General features: G+C 35.8%; 1 protein-coding gene, 1 long non-coding RNA gene and 1 pseudogene across 2 annotated transcripts in view; 1 reads left to right on the forward strand and 2 right to left on the reverse strand.

The window, feature by feature from the left end:
• Positions 1 to 17,590, reverse strand: part of ATAD1 (ATPase family AAA domain containing 1) — a 39,839-nt gene extending 22,249 nt beyond the window's left edge. The window contains exons 1-5 of the mRNA XM_036026956.1: positions 17,539 to 17,590; positions 13,731 to 13,903; positions 9,444 to 9,542; positions 7,330 to 7,450; positions 3,387 to 3,587 (exon numbers count right to left, since the gene is read on the reverse strand). Coding sequence (XP_035882849.1) covers positions 3,387 to 3,587; positions 7,330 to 7,450; positions 9,444 to 9,542; positions 13,731 to 13,778 — 469 coding nt within the window. The 5' untranslated portion in view covers positions 13,779 to 13,903; positions 17,539 to 17,590. The remainder of the gene's footprint in view (positions 1 to 3,386; positions 3,588 to 7,329; positions 7,451 to 9,443; positions 9,543 to 13,730; positions 13,904 to 17,538) is intronic.
• Positions 16,558 to 16,717, reverse strand: LOC114498149 (annotated as a pseudogene).
• An 88-nt stretch (positions 17,591 to 17,678) lies between the features above and the next one.
• LOC118500849 lies at positions 17,679 to 21,490 on the forward strand. The gene is made up of 2 exons (XR_004903433.1): positions 17,679 to 17,836; positions 18,289 to 21,490. It is a non-coding gene; the product is annotated as an uncharacterized LOC118500849 (long non-coding RNA).
• Positions 21,491 to 23,926: the final 2,436 nt, after the last annotated feature.

Here is a 23,926-nt window from a genome sequence, read left to right on the forward strand (position 1 = left end):
TATCCAAATTCAGAAGTTATCATAAAAACTAATCCTGAGCGATCAGACTCCAGAGGGTCTATATGGATGACAGAAAAACCATCTGGGTCTTCTTAGGTAACACAGAATTCTCAAATAAAAACAAGCCATAAGCCATCTAATGTTAGAAATGACACAAGGAAACGAATTATTATAAAAATAGCTAATAATATAAAGGAGAATTAGAATTTTTGACAAAAGAACAATCCAAAAAACTATACAAAATAGTACATTATGTTTAAAATTTTGAAGACAGCCCTGCATGGTGTTGCTCAGTGGATTGATTGGGTGCCGGCCTGTGAATCAAAGGGTTGCAGGTTTGATTCCTGGTCAGGCACATGCCTGGGTTGTGGGCTGGGTCCCCGGTGGAGGGTCATGTGAGAGGCAACCACATGTTGAGATTTCTCTCCCTCTCTTCTCCTCTCTCTAAAAATAAATGAATAAAATCTTTGAAGTTTTGAAGACATAAAAGGGAATGAAATTCTAACAAAAGAGCAAGCTACAGTGCAAAAAGATAAATTTGAAAAAGAACCGTATCTGAAGTTCAAATATAATCAACAGTATACAAACCTAATGGTTGTGCTATTAAACACAAACAAGCAAAGATCTGCTTTTTATAACTCACTCAAAAATTGATTTTTGAGTTGCACTGTTCTTTTATGTACCAATAAAAAATTTAAATGCTACCAATTAAATTATGATGCAAAAGAAAAAACTCTGCCTATTAAATTTTAACATGCTATCCAAATTTCAGGGATATTAAATGTAGAAAACAGTATGTTTTAGAATGATGAAATACGTAGAGAACTAGATGATAAAACTGTGAAAATGACTCAAAATTAAGAAGAGTTGAAGAATATACTTTATATAAAACAAAAGTCTTGCAACATACAAAGATATACAGATAGTGGTTGAGAATTTTCCAGAACTAACTAAAGTCACACATTCTCAAATTAAAAACCACAGTAAGTCTTAAAAGAATAACAATAAATATAGACCTACATAAACCACAAAGAGCAGAACAAGAGAAAAACCTGATAGCAATGAAGAGAAAAGACAGATTTCTTACAAAGAAATACTAGGCTACAAACAGAATTCTCAAAAGCAACCAGAAAGACTGGAAGACGATGAACTTATAGCTGCAAAATGCTAATGGAAAATAATTCTCTATCATTTAATAGTGAGAGAAGAATTGACAGACTGTTTACAGAAAGACAGGATTCACAATCTTTGCTGAAGAACTTCAACTGACTTCTGTAAGAAGAAAAATAAATCCACAGAAAAGGCAGGTGCCAAGAAGCAATAGTGAGCAAAAAACCTGGCCAAGATGGGTCTCTAAATAAGCAATGCCAATATAAAAATAATAACAAATATGGAGAGTATAAGACAAAATGTTAGTTAACAACAACATGTTAGAGATGAGAAGACTGATTAATATTCAAGAGTTCTAAGGTCCCTGTGTTATTTGGGAAGAAGGCAGAAGTGATTAGCCTAGACTTTTAAGACAAGTAGGTACGCTAAATACTTCACAAAAGAAAATGTATATAACTTTTAAACCGGCAGCAGGGAAAGGGGAATAAAGAAAGCAAACCAGTCCACTAGATTGGTAAATAAAGAGCACATAATAGTGTGGTAGAAATAAATCTAAATATGTCAGCTATTAAAATGAAGGCAAACTAACCATACCTCCCAGTTCAAGAGTCTTAGATTAAAATTTCAAAAAACCCAGCTATACGCTCTTTTGTGCAAAATGTATACCAAAAACCCAAAATAGTTGGAGTAGACTGATGAGAAAGATACAAAACACAAACAAGTAATCAAAGTACTATATTATCTAGATCTTTCTTTGATTTCTATAGAGCATATTGTACTTTAATAGTATAATTAAACTCAAAGCTATAGTTTTATTACATATGCAATAATTTTATATATTATATATGTAACTTATTATATATTGTATTTTTTTATATATAACTTATTATGCCAGGAACAGAAGAAAATATTGATGATCTATAAAAATACAGAAAAAGTCCAATAATAATAAAGTCATGAAATACATGAAAAGATATCTATATTGTAAGTTCATATGGAAAAGAATGAAATTAGATTCCTACTTCAGGCTATATATTTTTTAAAGGAGAACATTTATGGGGATAGTGAAAGGATTTGAAGAATTCCAGACACAACAAGCATAAATCATAAAGAAAAGGGACTTACAAATATAACATTCATTTTTTTAAATCCTCACCTGAGCACATTTTTTCATTCCTTTATTTACTTTTTAAAGATCTCATCTTTATTTTTAGAGAGAGGGGAAAGGAGAGAGAAAGAGAAGGAAATAAAAATGGATTGGCTGTGTCTTGCAGGTGCCCCAATGGGGACCTGGCCTGTAAGCAAGCTGGTTACCTTTTGGTTGTGTGTGGGGATCCCACAGAAGTCAGGGCTTCTCATTGCTTTCAGAGAGAGAGAGAGACGGAGAGAGGAGAGAGACGAGAGAGGGAGAGAGAGGGACAGGGGATAGGGAAAAGGGTATATTAGAGCATCTCCTACTCCTGGTTGCCTTCTTACACAGCAACCGACCCAGGAACCTAATCCACAACCTGGTTATGTGCCCTGACCGGGAATCAAACCTGTGTAACCTTTTGGTCCATTGGATGACGATCCAACCAACTGAGCCACGCCAGCTAAGGCCTACATTAAAATTTAAATCTCTGTAAAAGTCTTATCTTAAAAGTGAAAAAACAAGGCAGTCTAGAAAATATTGGCAATCATAATGAACATCAACAAAGAACTTCCAAGAAAAATCGTCCCCCAGAAAACAACAATTTACAGTCAAGGATCACAAATGACTAATCAACATGTTAAAAGACACCCAAATTTAATAGTAAGCAGTAAAACCCAAATTAAAACAATGAGATAATTCATGCTATTTAAATTGGCAAATAATAACATCTGAAAAAACGAATTTTAGCAAATATCTGGGCATACAAACTACACAGTAATCAAAGTGAAAACATGTATAACCATATGAAGAACTGGTAGTCCTAGTGAGGTTGAAGATGAACACAACACACAGGCTAATGGTTCAACTCCCAGGTGTCTACCCTGGACACACATGCGCGTGAAGAAATGTGTACATGGATGTCTTGTGCTTTCTGTTTGTAAGATGGAAAACAGAACAAACTATATCAAGCAGGATAGTGAACAGACTCTGCAACACAGAAATTACACATAGCATATCAGGATGTTGGCTATCTCTTTTGTTTTAGTAATTTGACCTAAAAAATTTTTTAAAACTCCACCTGGTCATCTAAATGTCACCCTTAAAAATGGTGTTTTAAAATATTCTCATAGAAAACACAGCATACCTATTTCATCTATAAAGATGATGGAAGGCTGTAGCTTGATGGCAAGGGAAAAAACAGCAGCAGCTAATTTCTGGGATTCTCCATACCACTTATCTGTCAGTGTTGAAGGCTGAAGGTTAATAAATCGACAGCCTGCTTCTTTGGCTGTAGCCTTGGCAATCAATGTTTTACCACAGCCTGGAGGCCCATAGAGAAGAACACCTGGAAATCAACATGTTATTTTATTATTTCCTTTAAAAGAACAAAATTTTGCTTTAGTTTATGTGATAATCAACATAACATTAGTCTGCCCACTTAAACTTTTCCCCAATATTCACTTGTTTTCATTAAATCTTTTTTAATAATAAAAAAGAATGAGTCACCCTGGCTGGCGTAGCTCAGTGGATTGAGCGCGGGCTGGGAACCAAAGTGTCCCAGGTTCGATTCCCAGCCAGGGTACATGCTTGGGTTGCAGGCCATAACCCCCAGCAACCGCACATTGATGTTTCTCTCTCTCTCTTTCTCTCCCCCCCCCCTCCCTTCCCTCTCTAAAAATAAATAAATAAAATCTTAAAAAAAAAAGAAACTGAAAACTTATTTGAAAAAATAATGAAAGAAAAAAAAATGAGTCATATTCTACATTCAGTGTCCGTGATGACAAGTATTTGGGATTACAGCACCTTATGCCTCCTGCCTTCATGAAAAGGTACGGTTCAGGATGTTACAGGCAATCATCTTGACATCCAAACTCACAACACTTGATCAGCGGTTGACAAATAAAATCATCTAACACCCTCTATAAAGATAATAGAGCTAATAGAGCACTCTTGCACACTAACAACAGCCCAGAGAAAATCTTCTTCTTCAAAACATATTGTAGCAAACACTGTTTTGCTATTGCTCAGAGACAAGTTTTACCCAAAAGGCCATGTGCCTTTTTCCAAACAGATAATGACCTCTTCCTAAAGAAATAGAAATGACCAGTCACTCCTGTTTTAATTCCCAAGGAATAAAACTGTATTATTAATCTATAGTCTCCATTGACATCAGTTTGCTCTAAGTACAATTTAAGATATTTATAAACAGGTCGGTGTCTTGAGCATTTTGGGAATCACCAACAACTGTTTTTCAAATAAAATAAGGTAGCATTTTGTAAGCTAATAAAATAATAAATTATGGCCTTGTCTACAGATCAGCTATTGACAGCCTGCACAAATTAAACTGCAGGCTTCTTTAAATATTTGCTTAATTCAGCTTCTCAACTTTTCGCATCTAATAGCACTTAAAGAATAATATATATTATAGGTAGCATGCTTAGGGTAAGATGAAGAGGATTTGAAGGTATCCAAATATTCCTATGTAATATAAATAAATACAAAATATGATAGAAGAAAAATAAATATTATATAAAATCCCCCCTTTAAATTTTCATTTTTTAAATGATAAACTTGAGCTTGTTTCCATGAACCTAACAATTTTTTTTCACATTAAGCACTTCAAAATGTTCAAATTTTTCCTCAAACACACAGAATTTTCTAGTGCTCTTCATAAGAATTCTTTAAGTTTCAACTAACACAAGTTTTAATATTTTAAACCAAACTTTTAAAAGCCTATTTTAAAATTTAAATCCGTAACTTTTACCAAAACATGTTAATGTTTTCAAGCAGTCTTTGCAATTTTTAATTAAATTCATTTAGCTAAGTGCTAAAAATTTTATTTATTAAGTCAGTTATAATTTGAAGCATCTACTGATACTCTTCTTTTGGATGTCTCATTCGAACAATACAGATTAGCAGTCTAATGCCATTTAATTCAAAGCTGGAAACAGAATGACTGCAGAAGCTTGAAATTATTATCACATTTACTATTTTGATCACAACAATTTAATACAGAATGAAGACCTACTAGCAAACTTTTAGTTACATATTACTTGAATCTCAGGGTTTTAGAACTAACTATCAATGCGACAATCCTCATGTTTGATTGTACAGCTACACCATCACTTCATAAATTTATCTAGTTCAGAAACAGGTATGGTACAAGTGTGGTACAGAACTAATTTTATACTCCACTTCTGTATACTAATATTCTATTTATATTGTGAGTCAAAACAATCAATGATTTTTCAAACTTTTATTTATGATAAAAAAAATTTATTTTCCAAAATAGCAAAGCTGAAAAAGCTCAAACAGTAAAACTTTAGATTATAATAATCGAGATACTCGTGTAAACTTTAAAAAAATTTAAAATACACATAGGAATCACCTCTAATTTTGGATAATGCTTTCAAATAAGCAGCAGATTTACACAAAACTGTCAAAGTATCTTTTCATAATTTTGAGATTTTGCTGTGCTTGGGGCTTTAAACGAAGTCCAACTGGTAAAATCACCCAATTACCTAGATTAAAACATTGCTCATGAGAAAAGCTTTCTCTAACAACATATAAAAAGCACTTGTCTGTCCTAAATTTGCTAATATTGTGAAACTGAGTAAGTAATTACCTTAGCTTTTTAATCTGGGCTCAAACCATTAGACATTTTTTTTTTTGTGGGGGAGGAATCACATAAACTAAATGCTTTTTGTTAAGGGGATAAAAGTAGCTTTGTTGTTTCGGAAAATAAAAATACCTAATAAACAACTTTGTTGTTTTAGTTAATGAAAAGAACATGACATTTTTGGTGATAATTTGTCCTCCTCTATTTACCGGAAACAAAAATTATCTACTTCATTAAAATGTATAGGTATCAGCTTTAATTACCTTTGAAATATGAATTAACACACTTTTTGATATAGTTGCAAAATAAGATTGTAAGCAACTACAACTTACACAAAGCTGCAGTTTTGATACTTACACAAAGTGCTATCGTGATACTTCTAAAGATTCTATTTTTTGAAAAATGCACTTGCCTAATAATTTGAATTCAGTCTTGATTATCAACGTAAATCAAACTTGTATAGTTTTGGCACCCCAAAAAGAGAAGGTTCAACTAGGTGAAAATAAATAAGCTACACTATAGCATTGGCATCTGAAAGTCATGGTTACACACCTCCATCTCACTGTCAAGTATTATTTAAGCTTCATTTAAGACACCTTTAACAAGGTTTAAACATGATTACTATTTGACTGAAAAAGAATGAAAATATTACATTTAAGGGTGCAGTTATAAACCCTTTCAATTCTTGAGTTCCAAGGTTTTCAAAGTGATTACTAACTAGGAACAAGAAAAAATTTCCTTTACAAATAAGGTGTATTTAATTTCTAATTCATTTGTAGTTCACTATTTTGTTTTAAAAAATCACTGCACTAAGAATAACTAAGTGGAATCATTAAGAGGGGGAAAAATCACTAAAATTGTGAAACAACAAAAAGTCTTATGGTGCACCTGAAACCTACATAATCTTACCAACCAATGTCATGCCAAAAAATTTATTTTTTTTAGGATTTTATTTATTTATTTTCAGAGAGGGAAGGGAGGGAGAAAGAGAGAGAAACATCAATGTGTGGTTGCTGGGGGCCATGGCCTGCAACCCAGGCATGTGCCCTGACTGGGAATCGAACCTGCGACACTTTGATTTGAAGCCCACGCTCAATCCACTGAGCTACGCCAGCCAGGGCTATAAATTTAAATTTAAAAAAAGTCTTATCTTGAAAACAAAACCAAAAAAATCCCAATATTGTGACTTTGAATTCTTTTTTAACCTTGACTTCCCCAATTTGCATTTACTTGGAATAAAAGAGTTTAAAAGAATGGGATTATTTTGCAATGTAATTGTTGGGGTAAAAATCTAAACTTGGGAAGCTGAAGCATGAATAATTATATCAAAACTATTATTTAAAAAAGTTTACTGGATCTTGGCATTCTCTTGAAAATCTAAATTCAAAACCACCAGTTGGATAATGACAGGAAGTTGCAATGTTTCCAAAATTTTTAATGCTGTAGTAAATATAAACTTTCACGTTACCTTTTGGAGGCTGCAAAAGCCTGGAATTTTCAAATAAATGCTTCTTTTTGATAGGTAAGATGACTGTGTCCTTCAGATCCGTAATGACATCATCTAAGCCTGCTATATCACTCCAAGTAACCTGGTAAAAGGTCAACATGAATTTTACAGGTGATGTATACTCACTAAAATTTTTAAAAAGCCCCCTAAAATGGCAACATTTAATCTAATTAGATATTAATAATAAAAGACTAAAGTTATATTAATGTGAGTAAAGACTTTTAATAGTAATAACAAAATTAAACTACCATAACACACACACAAAAATTTAATAGTCAACTCTCTAGTATTTCTTTAAAAAAAGCACTAGGTCTGACATTTAAAACTCTGCAGGGACTTAATTAGCTGAATTCATTCCATCTAAAGGGGGAAGTACAGTACCCTGCCAAGAAGATAGAGAACCGGCTCAGTTAATTCAGCACTGGTGATCGGGAAGAGATCACCAGAAGTGTGCCTAATTCCTAAATGAGGCCGCCAAACGTAACAGGAATGGACTTTAGGAAAAAAGTCTAGACCTACCAAACTGGATTTCTGAATCAAAAATAAACTTGTCTATATAAATAATAAGTACAGGATGAATACTTTCAAAATAGACCCAGCCTGTATATTTTAAAGCCCTCTGATTCAACCTTAAAAAAACTTTGGAAAAGTAACTGAAAAGACCTTAAAAGAAAATTGACATAACTCTAATATGGCTAAGCAATGGGCTGAAAGTAGAGCCAGGCAGAAGCACAATTTACAGCAGATTTACTTTCTTCACAACTTAAAAAAAGAGTGAAAAACTGCAGCCAAATCCAAAAAAGTCATCACCTATTTTCACTGTAGCTCTTACAAAAAACTGATCTGTCAGTATACTTTACTCAAAAGTGGACAGAGGTAAGGCCTCAAAAAGGTACCCCTATAAATTTATAAATCAAATTAAAATGGAGGATTAATTCTGGGGGTATTATCTTTGTGCATACAGATAACAGACATTGTAGATTTTTATTTTCTAGTTTTTGGAAAAGGGTGCTATTGTATTTCATTATACTTCTTGTCACAAAATTTATGTATTGCTCTTCTCACAAAATAAATAGGATTTTAGAGTTTAGAAATTACACTAGTCTGATCCTCAGAATAACCCTTTTTAAGTAGACACAGCAGATATTTACCGGATTATACATGAGGGAACTGACACTCAAAGAGGAAATAATTTGCCAAGGCCATGAATGGAAAACCAGGATTCAGAAGCTTGTGTTGCCTACCATAACTCCTTATGAAAACCTAGAATTAAACTCCAAATCAAATATCCATATGACTTCAAGCACTACATTTTATATGTCAAAAAGGTAAATATAAAAAAGCACAAGTTTAACTAAACAAATGTGCACAGAATTAAGTTAACATAGCAGGACTGAGATTATCATCCTCAGAAAGCCCTGCTTACAAGGCAGGCCCTTGGCTGGAGTGCGGGAACTTAGGTGTTAGAAGGGCTCCCATCTTCCCTGATAAGAACAGCTCACTGTGTGTGCCTCAACTGTGCAAACTACATGGTTTGTGGCGAATACTTGTTTTCTATCAGAATTTTGGTAGATGTTATATAAACAAAAGGCTACGTGACCAATGCCTACAAAAACCTTGGGCATGAAGTCTCTAGTGAGCTTCCCTGATGGAGAACATTTTACATGTATTCTTAAAATTTGTTGCTGGAGGAATCAAGTGCATCCCGTGTTACTTCGCTGGAAAAAGATTCTTGGAAGCTTGTGCCTGATTTCCTTCAGACTTTATCACTTTATCCCATGACCCCCTTTCCTTGCTGATTTTGCCTGGTATCCTTTTGCTGTAATGAATCATATCCGGGGTGAGGGAAGTAGAGGTGGAAGAGGGTATACAGGGATTAAATGGCAATGGGAAAATATACAATAAAAAATAAACTATGAAAAGTCAATCAATCAACAATCAATAAATCATATCCATGAGTACCACTATGCTGAGTCATGTGATTCCTAGAGAATAATCAAACCTGGTTGTAGCCTGCAAGACCACTGATGCAAAATCCTAGAAAAAAAATCTTAAATAAGATTAAAGATACATACATGCATATTAAGAGGGTCTACAAGATGAGCAGCAATACTCATTTCATATTCTGAAAGCTTCACATTTTTCACACCAATTTGCTTCATTAATTTCTCTGCCTAGAAAGAAAAAACAAACAACCTTCTTTAGTTTGATATTTAGATACTGGCATTTCAAAACAGGCATCTGTGAAACCTAAAAAGCAATGAAAAAACATACAAGAATTTTCCAAGAATATCCTAGTCCTTTTGATCTCCTTTCCCATTCTAAATCCTTAGATAAAGAAAAATTTGAGGGTCTACTCCACAGAACGAGGGAAATTTAAACCAGCTCCTGGGAAATGGGAAAATAGGAACATGACTGAAGAGATATATACAGGGCCTCACATTGCTCCAATGAGATTCTAAGATCCAAACTGATTTCTCTTTCCCAGTGGAAGGATCATACAGGTATAGATAAAATCTCAAGATGTTAAGACTGATGGTTTAAACATACCGAGAAATGGACAGGTGTTCTTACCTATCTACTCTCAAGTTGTTCTGAGATGCTGTCACTTTCAGTTAAATTCCTTCAGATATAATAAAAACGATTCTGAATTAGAAGTATACTTACATATATTTTTAGAGCTGGGAAAAACTAATCTAAAACCTATGAGTTCTACCAATGCAACAAAGCTTTCAATTAAAATAAGAATCATGATAATAATGATAAATATTTACTGGGTGTGCCAAATATGTCAAAATACTAAAAATAGATTAACTCATTGAATTCCCAGAATGAGCCTATGAGAGAGGCACATATTTCCCCAACATGGAAAAAGAAACCGAAGTTTAGCCCAGATTAAATAATGCGTTAGTTTAAAAGTGAGCCAATGAAAGAGGCAATAGGCGAATCCAGGCAATCCAATACTCAAGCCCATACTCTAACTACCGCACGAGTTACCCTGGTTTCCCCAGCTATGAGGGAAGTTTGTGACCACAAGAGAGTCTTTAATGATCTATAAATAACATTCAAATTTCAAATAAGGGAATATTTTTAGAAATGAAAGTGCTCTGCTAAATCATGTATTTACCTAAATTTTTGTTACCTTTTCCTAAAATACTTGCGATTATATAAGATCTTGCTGTTTGTCAGAGGAATGTATTGTTTTTCCAAAAGGAAATTCAAATCACACAGCATTATAGTAACAAACTAATTAGAAGATCCTAGGCTTAATAAATGTGTGGACCATATCCTAGTACTAATAACATTTTTAAAACTGCTATGACCCACATGATTATTCCTATTCAGCCATGCCCCTATAAAATTACTCAATGGATAAAGTTGCCTCATCCAGGTCCTTTTATCTCTTTCTTGTAAATATCTTCTCTTTTACTGCCTTTAAATCTTTTATGTGTCAGCTATGAAAGGTGTCCTATTTTAGTATCTGTAATAACATTAACTCTTCTTTTTCATTATGATTCTATAAATGTGAAGCCATCCCACATGTGTTCCTTTTTAGGCAATCAAATGGGTGTGATTTTTGCACCCAAGGAGACATTTGGCAAAGTCTGGAAACACTTTTGGTTGTGACAACTTGGATGAGGGGAAGAGTGCTACTGGTATCTAGTCAGCAGAGACAGGGGTGCTGCTAAACATTCTAGAAGGCACAGGATAGCCTGTCCCCAACCTACCCAACAAAGTTATCTGGCCCCAAATGACATTAGTGCCAAGTTGAGAAAACTTGCCTCTTTCCCCATTAAGTAGTTGGCCTCAAAAGTTTACTCCAGGCCAAAGTTACCTCTTGCTTTAAATAATAACAGCCCTTAACTGGGGTTTCCTTAAAAAAAAAAAAAATCAACTATGTTTTTACCCTACAGAAATAGAAATTGTCCTAGTCAAGTTTGTTTACTCAGTACCTTTTTCCCACAACAGCCGTCCCATTTAACAATGTCTTCAGTTGCATTAGTAACATTGAGAAAAGAAATGAACATTTATTGAGCATCTACCACATGCCTGGTACTGGGCTGGGTATTTTATAATTGACCCATTAAACCATCCTGAGAATAGCTATTATTATTCTCATTTTCAGATGAGGAGCTCAAGGGCCAAAGAAATTAAAACTCCAAAACTCCACAGCTAGAAACTGGCATTACCAGAACTCAAACCCTAATTTGTCTAATTTCAAAGCTGACATTCAGCTGAAACACTAATAACATTCCTTATTTGGGAAAGCAGAACATGGTTTAAAAAATAAATGAAAAGCACCCCAAAACACCATACCACTACCAAACCGTTTTCCAAGAATAAGTTATCCAATTGTCTAGCTTCAACACATTTAATGGAGCCTCTATTTCTAAAATGTTTTAACTAGAAAAACAAAATTATGATTGGATTATTCTAAAAATGGCTTATGTCCATACGCTGATTTATCACCTACAGCTTAATGACAATTACATTTTCTAATCACTAACATTTGCTTAGTATTTAAGTAGGTCTCTCCAAGTAGTTGTCTTACAGAGGGAAAATGAACTGGCTTGTGAGGGGAGTCAGAGGTAGGAGTGAAGCTTACTTTTTACTGTATACACATCTTTTAACTGTTTCACAGTATATTTTATCCTTCCATGCTATTTCTTTTTTTCTCCACAGGAAGTATGATTTAAAAAATTAAGAAGTGGGAGGAAATAGTAAACCAACATTTTTGCCTAAGCTAGGGAAAGAGAAAGTGGAGAAAAGACAATATAAAACAAACATTTCATTCAGGTTCTAAAAGATTACTAAAATTAGTTGTTCTTTTTGAAGAATAATTTTAGAAAGTTAGAGATGGCATTAATGAATGAAGAATAAAGGGAAAGAGATGAACTAGTTAAACGTAGGTTAAAAACCTTTTTACTGAGGTCACAGCTACAGTACTCCAATGTAAGTATAGACAGAGAAAATCACTGATACAAAGCTTTTAAAAATGCACATACAAGAATCAACCAATAAATAAATAAATGGAACAACAAACTGATGTTTCTCTCTTCCTTCTAATCTCTCCCTAAAATCAATCAATCGATATATAAATATCTTATCAATAATGTGAACTCAGACTTAAATTGACCTTCTCGATTCAGGTTGGGGTAGGGGGGAAGCTGCACTTATGCTGACATGTGGATATACTCAAAATCATTTCCTAAAAAATCTACACTGGTCAGACTCCTAGAGAAGTATGAATTGACTGATAGAATGATATAACCTAGACCCCGAGTTTATTATTTTATAATTGAATTCAGGGAATAAACTGACTACTGTCCAAATCGGTTTTCAGACATACATACAATAAACAGTATTTATGAAACTACCGTTTTCACTGATTTAAGAGCTAAGCATAGCACGGTAAAGCACTCCTTTCTTTACATCCCAATTTCTCACAGCAGTCTACAGCTTTTTTTAAAAAAAGATTTTATTATTTTTAGAGAGAGGGGAAGGGAGGGAGAGAAATGTCAATGTGTGGTTGCTTCTCCCGAAGCTCCTTCTGGGAACCTGGTTTGCCACCCAGGCATGTGCCCCAACTGGAAATCCAACTGGCACCCCTTTGGTTCTCAGTCTGGCACTCAATCCACTGAGCCACACCAGTCAGGACAGCCTACAACTTTTGAGAGAACAAGATCTATTCATCTTTTATTCTGGCACCAAGTATTTGTAGGAACTTAATAAAGGTTTTTTGAATGCATCAGTCAGAAGTCACAGAAGAAATCTAAAAATCTATGAATAAAACATCTTGCCTTCACACAGCAAGAGAAATTTGAACAACTCCTTGAAGGCTTTGGTTTTTTAAAGAGAAATAGAAACCAAAACAAATGGATCATCCTAATGAGGAAAACATTACAACAGGCAGTAGCTGCAAAATAAAATTACAACTTATATTAACAATAATTTTTTATAAGTTCCTTAGTTGAGTATTAGTATAATTTCTAAGTCTAAGACTGACAGCCTGGATTATGCACATTTTATATGTCATACAAAGCAAAATGTATACTTACTAAAGACAAATTTTAAGTTGTTCAAAAATTTTACCTAGATTCCTTCAGGTAACAAATAGCTGACAAAAATAATCTAATGAAAGTGTTCTCAACCAAATACTCTAATATTTTCATTCTTCATAATTTTCTCTTCCAAGTTGCTGATATATCAAAAAGGGCTTGAGAAATTAAATATGACATAACATTTTAATGTGAATCTTACAGAAGTTCTTCATTAACTATAATTCTACTATATCCTTAGTTTTATGGAAAATATTTGCTAAGTTACAAGGAAAAATGATCCTCAAATCACTTTAATCATACCTGTTTCTGAGCTTCTACCTTTTGCTTTCTGGTTGGAATCAATTGCATCTACATCCATTGATTGTGAAGTATGTTACAGCACCAAATATTGTCAAACGGAAAATTAACCCAACAACTTCATTCCGACTCAATGGACGAGAAAAGGCTTCAGCATGTACCATCTTGACAGTACCTTTAAAAAACAAACAGAGATGTCACTAGGTAATATCTAGTCATTAAAATTGGGAAGCTGATAAGTACCTTACATTAAGCAACAAAAACTACTATTCAAAATCATTATCACCTACCTTAAAAAAGTATTTTTAGGAGAAATGGATTTTCAAATTTGGGTAAACAGGCACATTTTAAGCTCCCCTTAGAAACTGAATTTATTAGAGATTTTTAATGAACTTCCTAAAAAGCTCATATAAATAACTAGAAAATAATTCTATGTGGAAAAAGGTCTCCACAGCTGTAAATAACTATTTTAAAGTCTAGAAATATACGGACTATAACACGAACCTAACTGAAGAAAGGGTAGCCCAACAAGGAATACTTGGACTAACAGGAAGGGAAAGAAGGTCTTTGGATGTAAAATGGGAAGGTAAACCAGATAAGTTGGAAGTGAAAGTGCAAAAATTGGGAAGGAGTTCCGCAGACTACTTGAAAGGCGTTCAAGCCTGCTTAAAGTGAAAGCATTCATTTCCGTAATAAGTGACCTCAATTTGTTTTGAGCCATACGGTGCTCCAAAAACCCAGCTACATCTGTACAGGATCTTCACACATTTTTGAACCACAAAAAATATAGCACATACCCACACCGAAAGGACAAAGAAGGCAATGTGCCTTCTTTGTACATTTCTCTTGAGCAGCTACATCAGTTCACAGCTAGGCTTACAGGAGGCATGCATAACCCTATCAAAAGCAATGACTACCCAGAAGAATAAGCTTGTTGGGGACAATGTAACTATCATATTTTGGGAAATGAGATCTCAGCTTCAAATAATGCTTTGTACTCTCCTAGCACAGGCAAGTGCTCAGTGTTACGTGACAAGGAAAAAACCCAAAGAGAGTATGTATTTTGCACCCATGTGAAAGGGAATAAATCAGAATTTATACAAATGACTCAGCAACAGGTAAAAACTAGGTACTGCACAGGGTAATAACTATGGTTTTTCTAGCTCTGAATTTATTTCCCTTCTCACTACCACTATCCAATTAAAGATCCTTTTCATGTGCTTCCCTCTAAAATAGTGCCAACATGTTTGAAATTCCTTTTAGACACCTCCCCTCCATTCAAGAATACAAACTCCTTCCCCTCCCCCCAAAAAGGACCCCAATCTTTCCTTTTATTTACAGGAACCCTAACCATTCAAGTCTGTTCTAGTCCAGCCTGAAAGAGTAACTTAAGCATTTTAGTTCTCATCACTTTTCAATAGGAATTCTCAATAGATGATGCCACTAGGACCTGAAAATGCCACATGTATTTTCCTTCTAGCCTATTTGCCTGATACTCTGGAAGGGCCATTTTTCCCCATTTATCTAGGGATCAGTCAAATTCTATCCAAACTCTGAAACTTAACATGCTCTATCAAGGCTTTCAAATCACATTAATCTTCTACATTATTCATTTGGTCTTACTATTGAACTTATGCAATACTGATTCTACTCAACTAGAGTTTAAATCCTTATAAACAGGAATTATATCTTACCCATTTTTATAATTCACATATAAAAAAAGAGACTCTTTAATAATTATCTGTTCAACAGATAAACTGTAACTACGGAAAAACCTCACATTCAATCATTCCAAAACAACTACTGCCAGACTTTTGAACAATTTCCAAAAAAAAGTCAAGGGTTCCATTGACTTTATGTCTCCATTACTAGAAACCATTCACTTTACAACAGGACATTATTTAATTTTTAAATGGAAAGATATACCATTTGTTTTTTAAATTTTTTAAATCATTTATTTTTCAACTGGAGTTGACTAATTTAAACTTAACTAAATAATTGAAAGCCTTCATTTTGGGGGAAGAAACATTGGCCTTAAGTGATTTAACTCCTACAATAAAACACTGGTCAAACCCGTATACATATTGCATACTATATATATTGGATACACAATAATGGCTAAGATACAATTACTTTACTCAAGGAATGCACAATGTGGTTATTAAATTAATTGTATTTTTTTAACTGGAGCTAGGGAAGAGAAGCCATCTAATTAAAATCTCTCCTCATCTAACAAAGTGTGCTTTCTTTCATATCAGGAATTCCTAAAAATACATTAATAATATTCTACTTCTTACAAGATGTGAAAAGTTGACTTCCCTAGCCTTTATCCCAAGTGTAAATTTGAAAATGCAGTTGGAATACATGGTATCATGATGTGGGGCCATTATTCATTGACGAACATAAACCAATAGGGAAAACAAGGATTTAAACCTAACAATGTGTGAAAACTAGAGATAATCTGAATTTTAAAAAAGGTTTTCATTTAAAGTTTGATTTAGTAGTGGCAAAACTGCCATCTACTGGATGTTTGAATGAACTACATGAACAACTAGAGTTGTTATCAGTACATCTCAGTCATTCAGATAGTAGCAATTTTAATCCTGTAAAAATATCAAGATACAAAACCTCTGTTAACTATGCATTTCCAATAATTAAATTATTAAATGTGATACAGTAGTCTAGACCTATGGCCACTTCTAAAATAGTTCATCTTTTAAAATGACCTAAAAACCCTGAAATGAAACTGAAACTTCTACTTGTAGGTTGTAACTGTATATACTTTATTGTACACTCATCTATCATTCATATGACATTGATATACCTACATATAAGGTCGATACAGTAACAATACCATTATAGCAGAATATACAATAAAAGCTGCATGTGCACAGTAGGGAATGTATTTCAACCTTGTGTAAAACATTAGGATCAACAACTGGTAAGAACAGATACTACACTTGATCTTAGCCAAAAGGCCGAGAAGCGATAAAATGCACACATTTACGTACATAAACATAGATGGTGCTGTACACAACTAAGAAACATCACACAACACTGAAACTCAGTTATTTGTTAGGAAAACATGAAACCAGGTAGTTTCATTTTAAAGAGTTCTCCATTTCAGACTAGATAACTTTGAAATCGAAATACCTTGTCAATCAGCAATTTACTGACAGATTAAGGGCTGAGAGTATAGTGCTCACACTATAGTTTTTCTCTCTTGTATCACTGCAGTATTTTACAAAGTTTTTCTCAACCCCAAAGTCCCAGTTCGCAAACATCAAGGTCCTATGAACACAGACTATGTCAATGAAAGACTGCCAACCTTCACATAAAGGACACGCTGTAATTAACATCATCCTCTGCGAAAGTGTGCCCGGACCTTAAAAACCACCTCTGCTTTTGCACTAGGTGGTAGCGGTGCCAGTTCAACACTCAGACCCGGCTCATTCCGGCCGCCTTTGCCTACGACCCCGGTTCTGTGGTCGCCCTGGACGAGCCCAAGCAGTAACCCCGCTGCCTACAGAGATTCCCTGTAGGAAATAGTGTTAAGTCTTGAAACCATCGCTAACAGAGACCTAAGGGCCTAGGCCGGGCGGGAAGCCAAGGGGAGGCCCGGGACGCCCTTGGAGGTTAATCCGCTAAATACCAAGGGTTGGGGGAAGTGGGGGGCAACATTGAGGTGGCACAAGGGAGGAAGGAAAGGTGACCTTTCCTGCCCGGCTCCTCAGTTCAGAGCAGGTGCCTAAAGGAGCTCAGCGGGACCCCGCGTCCCTCCCACGAGGCCCCGCGGGAACCCGCTACTCACCTCCGTGCAAATGCAGCGGGAGCAGGAGCCCTTAACTAGTATCACACAGGAAGGAAACGCCGCCTGCGAGAGAACGCTTCCGGCCGGGGCCGCGGCCCGCCCCCTCGCACGGAGCATGCGCAACCCTCTCCGTTGTCAATTTCCGCGTTCCAGAACTGGTCCCAGAATTGGGCCGGAACGAGGTCGAGTAACTAACTGCTAAATCTGTTATCTGCTGGGCTGAGGCTTTCCGCGAAGCCGTTGTATCTGTCTGCCCGCAGCATTCGCCAAGGATCTCAGTTTAGCTGTTCAGTCTCAGGTACGGAATTGGGGAACGCGCTTGTCACACAAAGTCCCTGCCCTGCTCTTGGGCTCTCGGCGCAACACTGACAAGTAGGGGAGCCTTCTTGAGAGTGCAAAGAAGTGCTCTGTGTTCCCGCAAAGAAGTTCTCTGACTTCTGGTTCAGCCATACTCCCGCTCTTCATTCTTCTCCCCCTCATGCAAACCGTCACGCTGCTGTTCTGTCCCTCAGCACTGACGCGCATGGCCAACCCTCACCACCTGCCTTTCAGTATCGAGGGTGAGCTTACTTATCCTCCACCCCCCTATCTGCTCTGACAAACACCTGGGAGTGGCGCCTGAAAATCTCTTAGCGAAACGTTTGTGCAGCCCACCCAAGCAGGCCTGGCAGTCGGAACTGAATAAGGCATCTGGTGACAGGTTTTGCATTTCGGTGACTTCCCTTTTTCTTTACCCCTTCCCCTTTCTAGAATGAGAGACGTGACACCAGAAGTCCCAAGGGAGCAAACTTGAAAGCCAGCGCCTCCTGAACACACTGCCAGGGGGCGAAACGACATTAGACACAGTCCACAGATACAAGAACCATCACTTCTTCAGATAGAGGCCGTGAAACAGAAGTGATGAGAGTTCCTCCTCTATCCTCCTAGAAAAGGCATCTTGTGCCTCTCTGCTTTAGGTGTCAACTTTTATGGCTAAAATTCGGCAGCCTGATCGTTGGATACAGTGAATGCTGCTGTTGTTGCAAGCTTGTGATACTGTTGTGAGGGTAATAGCTAAGGTTTATTGAATGTCAGTATTAGGTGTTAGGCAATATGCTTCGCATCCGTAATCTACATTCCTTAAAAAAAAAAATCAATCCTCTAAAATAGCCTTTATTTTCTTCTTTTTTATAGATGGGCACGTTTTAAAACTTAGGTAAACTTTCTTAAATTTATACACCTAGTAAGGGGCAAAATTTCATTAGCACCTAGATCTAAGTGAAAAACCCTACACATTACATATTCTCTTTGAGATAGTAATTTAATACCAGTTAAATATTAAAATCTAGGTGAAAGGGGTAAGACCATGAAATAACAGAATCATAAGGTTTTAAAGGGTAAGGATGGAATGAAAGGGATATGTGAATGTTTAAAAGCTGATTGGAGTCATTGACAAGAGTCAGAATAGAATTTACTGTAAGTGGTTCATGTTTTACAAGCAGGCCTTTTTGTCTATATGTGTGTCTATATTCATAGTATAATATTTCTTAAAATAATATGATACAATCAGACTGATTACTTACAGATGAAGATACAGCTTTGAAAAAAACAGGGTGGTTACAAGACCTGCACAATGTTTACAAAAAACACAAGCCACCTGTAAGGCCGTCTCAGAAGTCTTGGAAGCTACTCTCTCCTGCATCCCTGGGATTATCCTCAACCTGAGTCATTGCTTGGGATGCTCATGGCAATCTGCCTTGACAGAGCTAAAAGGTAAAAATCACTGAAGGAAAAAAAACATGTTTTGTGGCCTGCTAGGGTAATCTAGTAAGGAAACTGAACTGAGAAATTCAAGGTGGTAGTGGATTTGCATCATTCACTGAGTGAAGCTGGGTCAACTAAGAACCTCACCTGCTTTGCTCTAAGGACCACGGTGAACAAACTTCCCAGTTTGTCTGACATTACCGTGGTTTCTGGAACATAGGACTTTCAATGCTAAAACAAAAAGTCTCAGGCAAACCTACTAGGGACATCCTAAATGAGTTCTGGAATGAGGTGGAACTCCCCGTACAGTTGCAGCTAGTCTCAATTCATCTGCTCAGTGCTGGGGTATAATTGCATAGGAAAGGCAATTGTTGGATAAAGTAATCAACACTGACCATAAAGAATCCAAATAAATGCTGCTTCTCATTCCTTTTCCAGTGGTTTGGCTATAAACCAAACTCCTATCTATACCTTTTGGACCTAATTTTCATTTAGCAAGCCCTTAGGAATCCTCCTATGTCTGAGCCCTAAAACATCAAATTACTGCCTTTCCATATACCATTCATATTGATTTCTAGCAATCACTAAATCAAGTAGGTTCTTTTAGAATAGAGCAGAGTGAACATATGCTTTTCATCCCAGGATAGCTTTATATAATCCCTGGCAGCACAAAACACCATATTTGGCTCACAGTAGGGGCTTAATAAATAATTCATTATGTGTAATATTAATCAGGAAATTTTAACAATAGGTTTTTTTGTAGACTTTTGGGCCTTCCCTCTGTGATTGTTAGAATCAAGATATTAAAGATAATTATATTTTTAACCAATGCCCTCCCCCCAGCCCATAGAACTAAATTCTCCTTCGTTTGTGCTAGTTTACTCTACAGCCAGTGTCATTCAATGCACTGGACCCTGAAGGGGAAAGGATTCCTTAAATTTAGGAGTTTTCAAATACCACTGTGGGTCTACACAGACTTGGACAACTTGGCAAAATGCAGATTCCAAGTCCCCACCTTAGAGGTTCCCATTTAACTGCTCTAGGTTTTGACCTAGGGACTTGCATTTTGAATGAGCATCTGAGGTGATTTAGATAAACACAGTCTGGGACCATACTTTGACAAATCCTACCCTAATCAGTGATCATTTCAGATGTGTTTTTACGAAAATCTCTATTGACTCAGGCCCCAAAGCCTATCTGGTCAGTGGAACCATCAAGCCAGCTGGGATACATCTGGAAATGAAAGCAAGGGAGCCTCATGATGAGATTCGAAATAAAATCTATTTGGAAGGAAAAGCAAATCTGAAATTTTTGGACCCTATTCATTACTCATTAGAAATGATTCACTTGACAGTAATTTACAAAGAGTAGAACTTCAACAAATAGGTAAATTCTATAGCGTAATTATGCCAGTATAATACACACTTGGTAACCTTGGTTCGTTCTTAAAATATTTCATCAGAAAAGAATAATCTTAATTAGTATTTCAACAAGTTAAATTAAATAGAATGGGAAGAAGAAGAAAGTAAAGCAAGAATATTAAGCTGTACCTGAAGCCATGAAAGCACTGGGAAAGAGCAAGATTAAATGTTGGAAGCTCCAATTGAAGGAATAAAATGAAATTAAGTCCAAAATAATGGAAAATTTAAATTTCAACAGCGTAAAAGGAGTGGAAAGATGAATTATAGCACCATTCTATAAAAAGCACAGAAAGCTAAAAGATATAATAGCAAAGTTCAAAGCACATATTGTTATAAATACATTTCAAGCTCTTGTCTTTAAATTTCACATGTAACAAAATGAGTGTATGTAAAAATGAACATATATGTAACTTTTGTGTTATCAGCATAGCACTAATTCAAACCTTACATCTCTGTATATTTCTTTTTTTCAAGTCCTGCCAACTGTATATTTTTTACAGTTTATGCTATCAATAAACATTTTCTAGAACTTAGATATTTATTTTAAGTCTGCAATATTTTGTTGTTTTGCTTTAATACAGTACTGAAAATACACTGTTCAAATGACACCATCTGTGGAAAGTCAGCATTGATCACAACAGGGAATTGCTTGGGAAGCTGTCTAACCTTATTATAGTATAGCCTTATTAGTAAAAGTTTTAAGGAATAGATGAAAGAATAATCGCTTCAAAAATAAATTTTTTTAATGGGAAAGGAGATGGGAGGGAGTGGGTAAGAATATCAAAGATGCAAATTTATCAGCCAAAATAGAAGAAACACTACTGTAGCTGAAACATTAATTCTGAATTCCTGTAACAGCAGATTGATAGATGAAGCATAAAACAAGACCAGATGCTATGGTTTCCAGGATGCACTTGGCTTCCCATCCTTATAACCTGGAGCATTTTTGTTGTAAGTAGGTCACTTGCTTGCTCTCATTTACCTGAGTCTAGAAAAATGCCCTTGAAAGTATTTGGAAAATAATGTGTGCTAGTGCTTCACATTTAAAAAATTAAGATGCGCAAAACCTTTTTCCCCCTGTTTCTTTATTAGCCAGAATAACTTGTAACCTTGAAACATAAGTAAAACTAAAATGGGCAAGATAAATTTGAGATCTCTTATTTTCAAAGCCCACTAAAAATACTTTAAAAGCTGTGTCTATTCCGTTAGCCCCCATAATTCATTGTACTTAGCAATGGCATAGTACTCCTCTCACAGAATTATAATTGGGGTTTAATTTTCTCTATTCTGTCGGATGTGAACTGCTTGAGAAAAGAGGATGCCTAGGACATAGGGAGGACTTAACAAATGTTTTAATTAAATGATTTACCCCCAGATCTGACATATCTAATGGGGTCTTTCAGGATCCATTCCTACATACCTAATGTGAATAGGGAGGAGGGAAACACATGACTATCATAACGTCAGAAGTGCAGTTCATCATATAAAATTTAACTCATTTGAGCACAACATATTTTTTAAAATATTTACTATGTGCAACTCGTGGAAATGCTCCCAAAATTGGAGGAGTTCTACTGAGTAAAAGAAATGATATATCCGATTCAAAGAGTGAGCATGTAACTTCCAAAGGCACAGGCAAGGACAAAACTTGCTGTTTTTAGACGTTTAAGAATGAAATATCTACTAGAACTCTCACCCTTAGAGAGGCCCAGCAGTAGCGCATAAACAAGCTAACATTAAAATCACTCTCCCTACCTTTTCATTGTTAGTGTTTCTAGAACCAGAGAAACAAAAGGGTTAAAAAAGAAAAGAAAGAATGAATGAAAGAAAGGAAAAAAACAAAGCCTGTAATTTGAGGTACAAAAGTGCAGGAAACAAATCAAGAATATTGAGTTGGCAGTACTGCAAAGTCCCATTGAACTTCACAATAGTATGTGTGATAGAGTTTCACAAACCTTTCCACTCTCTAGTCTGCTGCTTATTACTTTAAATAGCAGAACAATTCTGAGACCTTTCAATGCCAGATAAGGCCCAGTGACAGAGGCATGCCCCACACCCATTTCTTTCTGTCCTCTGAGTTCTCAAGTAAAGGAGGGATCAGAAAAGGAGATGGTAAAGGAAAGGAGACAGAGATTGACTGTCCAAGGGTGTTTTCTTTCCCTATGGTGTTTTGCAAAAAGCTGAAGAGATGCTAATGATTCTTAAGGAGCTAAAAGCGATGTTAGAATTCTCTCAGGGTATTCTTGAACCTCTGGCTGGACAGTGTTTCACCTTCCACATTTCAATCTATCTATCATTCAATCCTACTTACGCTAGTGGCTTTGTATAGTTCATTATCATGTTTTCACAGGTTAAAGGAGCCTTCCCCTACTGTTTCCTTGGAAATTTTGGAAGTAAAAGGGAGACAGTTTAAGTAAATGGTGTTTAAAGTCATGAAATACAGTGATTGTTTTGGGGTTGTTTGTTCTTTTTTTGAGGGGGCTAAGGGAAGAGAGTGAACAAGCATATATCTTCAGTTGAGTGAATCATAAAGATTTCCAGCACATGAGCTCACACTCATAGGCCAACAACAGAAGACAACGAAAAATATTTGCAGGGGACCAGTATCTCCTCCTCATTCCATAGGAGAATGGGGTCTCTGATACTCTATTTTAATGATTATCCTCAAATTCTGATTCTGTACCCAACATAGAAAAGTGTTGCCAAGTACAGAATGCCAGGTAAGTGAAGAAAAAACACAGAATCTCTCAAACTAGTTTGAAGCATGCAAGATTCAGATTATTGAGGATAGCATTTGAGAAATTCTAGATTTCTACAGCACTAAATGAGAGGGCCCACTCTGTGACCCGTCACATGTTAGGTAGCCTTTCTGGGTTTCCTCCTCTGAAATTGGCATAGTTCTACCAACTTCATAATTCATGATTCTTTGATTTGTTCCTTCTGACCTGAGCATGGGAGAACTTTGATTTGTTTTCCCCTTCTGGAATCCAACAAATGAATACTAAATTTAAACTCTAGGTTTGGGAGTATACAGTATTAAAAAGTTATGAACATTTCTAGGAAGATATATGTCACAGGTGGCAAACACAAGGCCTGAGGGCTGAATCTGGCCCTCCACCTAGTTGTATCCTGCCCAGCACCTTGTTTCTACCTGGCGGCAGTGCCGAGCTCTCGCTTAACTGTTAAGGGTAGTTACTTTTATACAGCCCTAAAATTACATTCGG

This window comes from Phyllostomus discolor, chromosome 5 (assembly GCF_004126475.2).
Source record: "Phyllostomus discolor isolate MPI-MPIP mPhyDis1 chromosome 5, mPhyDis1.pri.v3, whole genome shotgun sequence".
Taxonomy (NCBI): Eukaryota; Metazoa; Chordata; class Mammalia; order Chiroptera; family Phyllostomidae; genus Phyllostomus; species Phyllostomus discolor.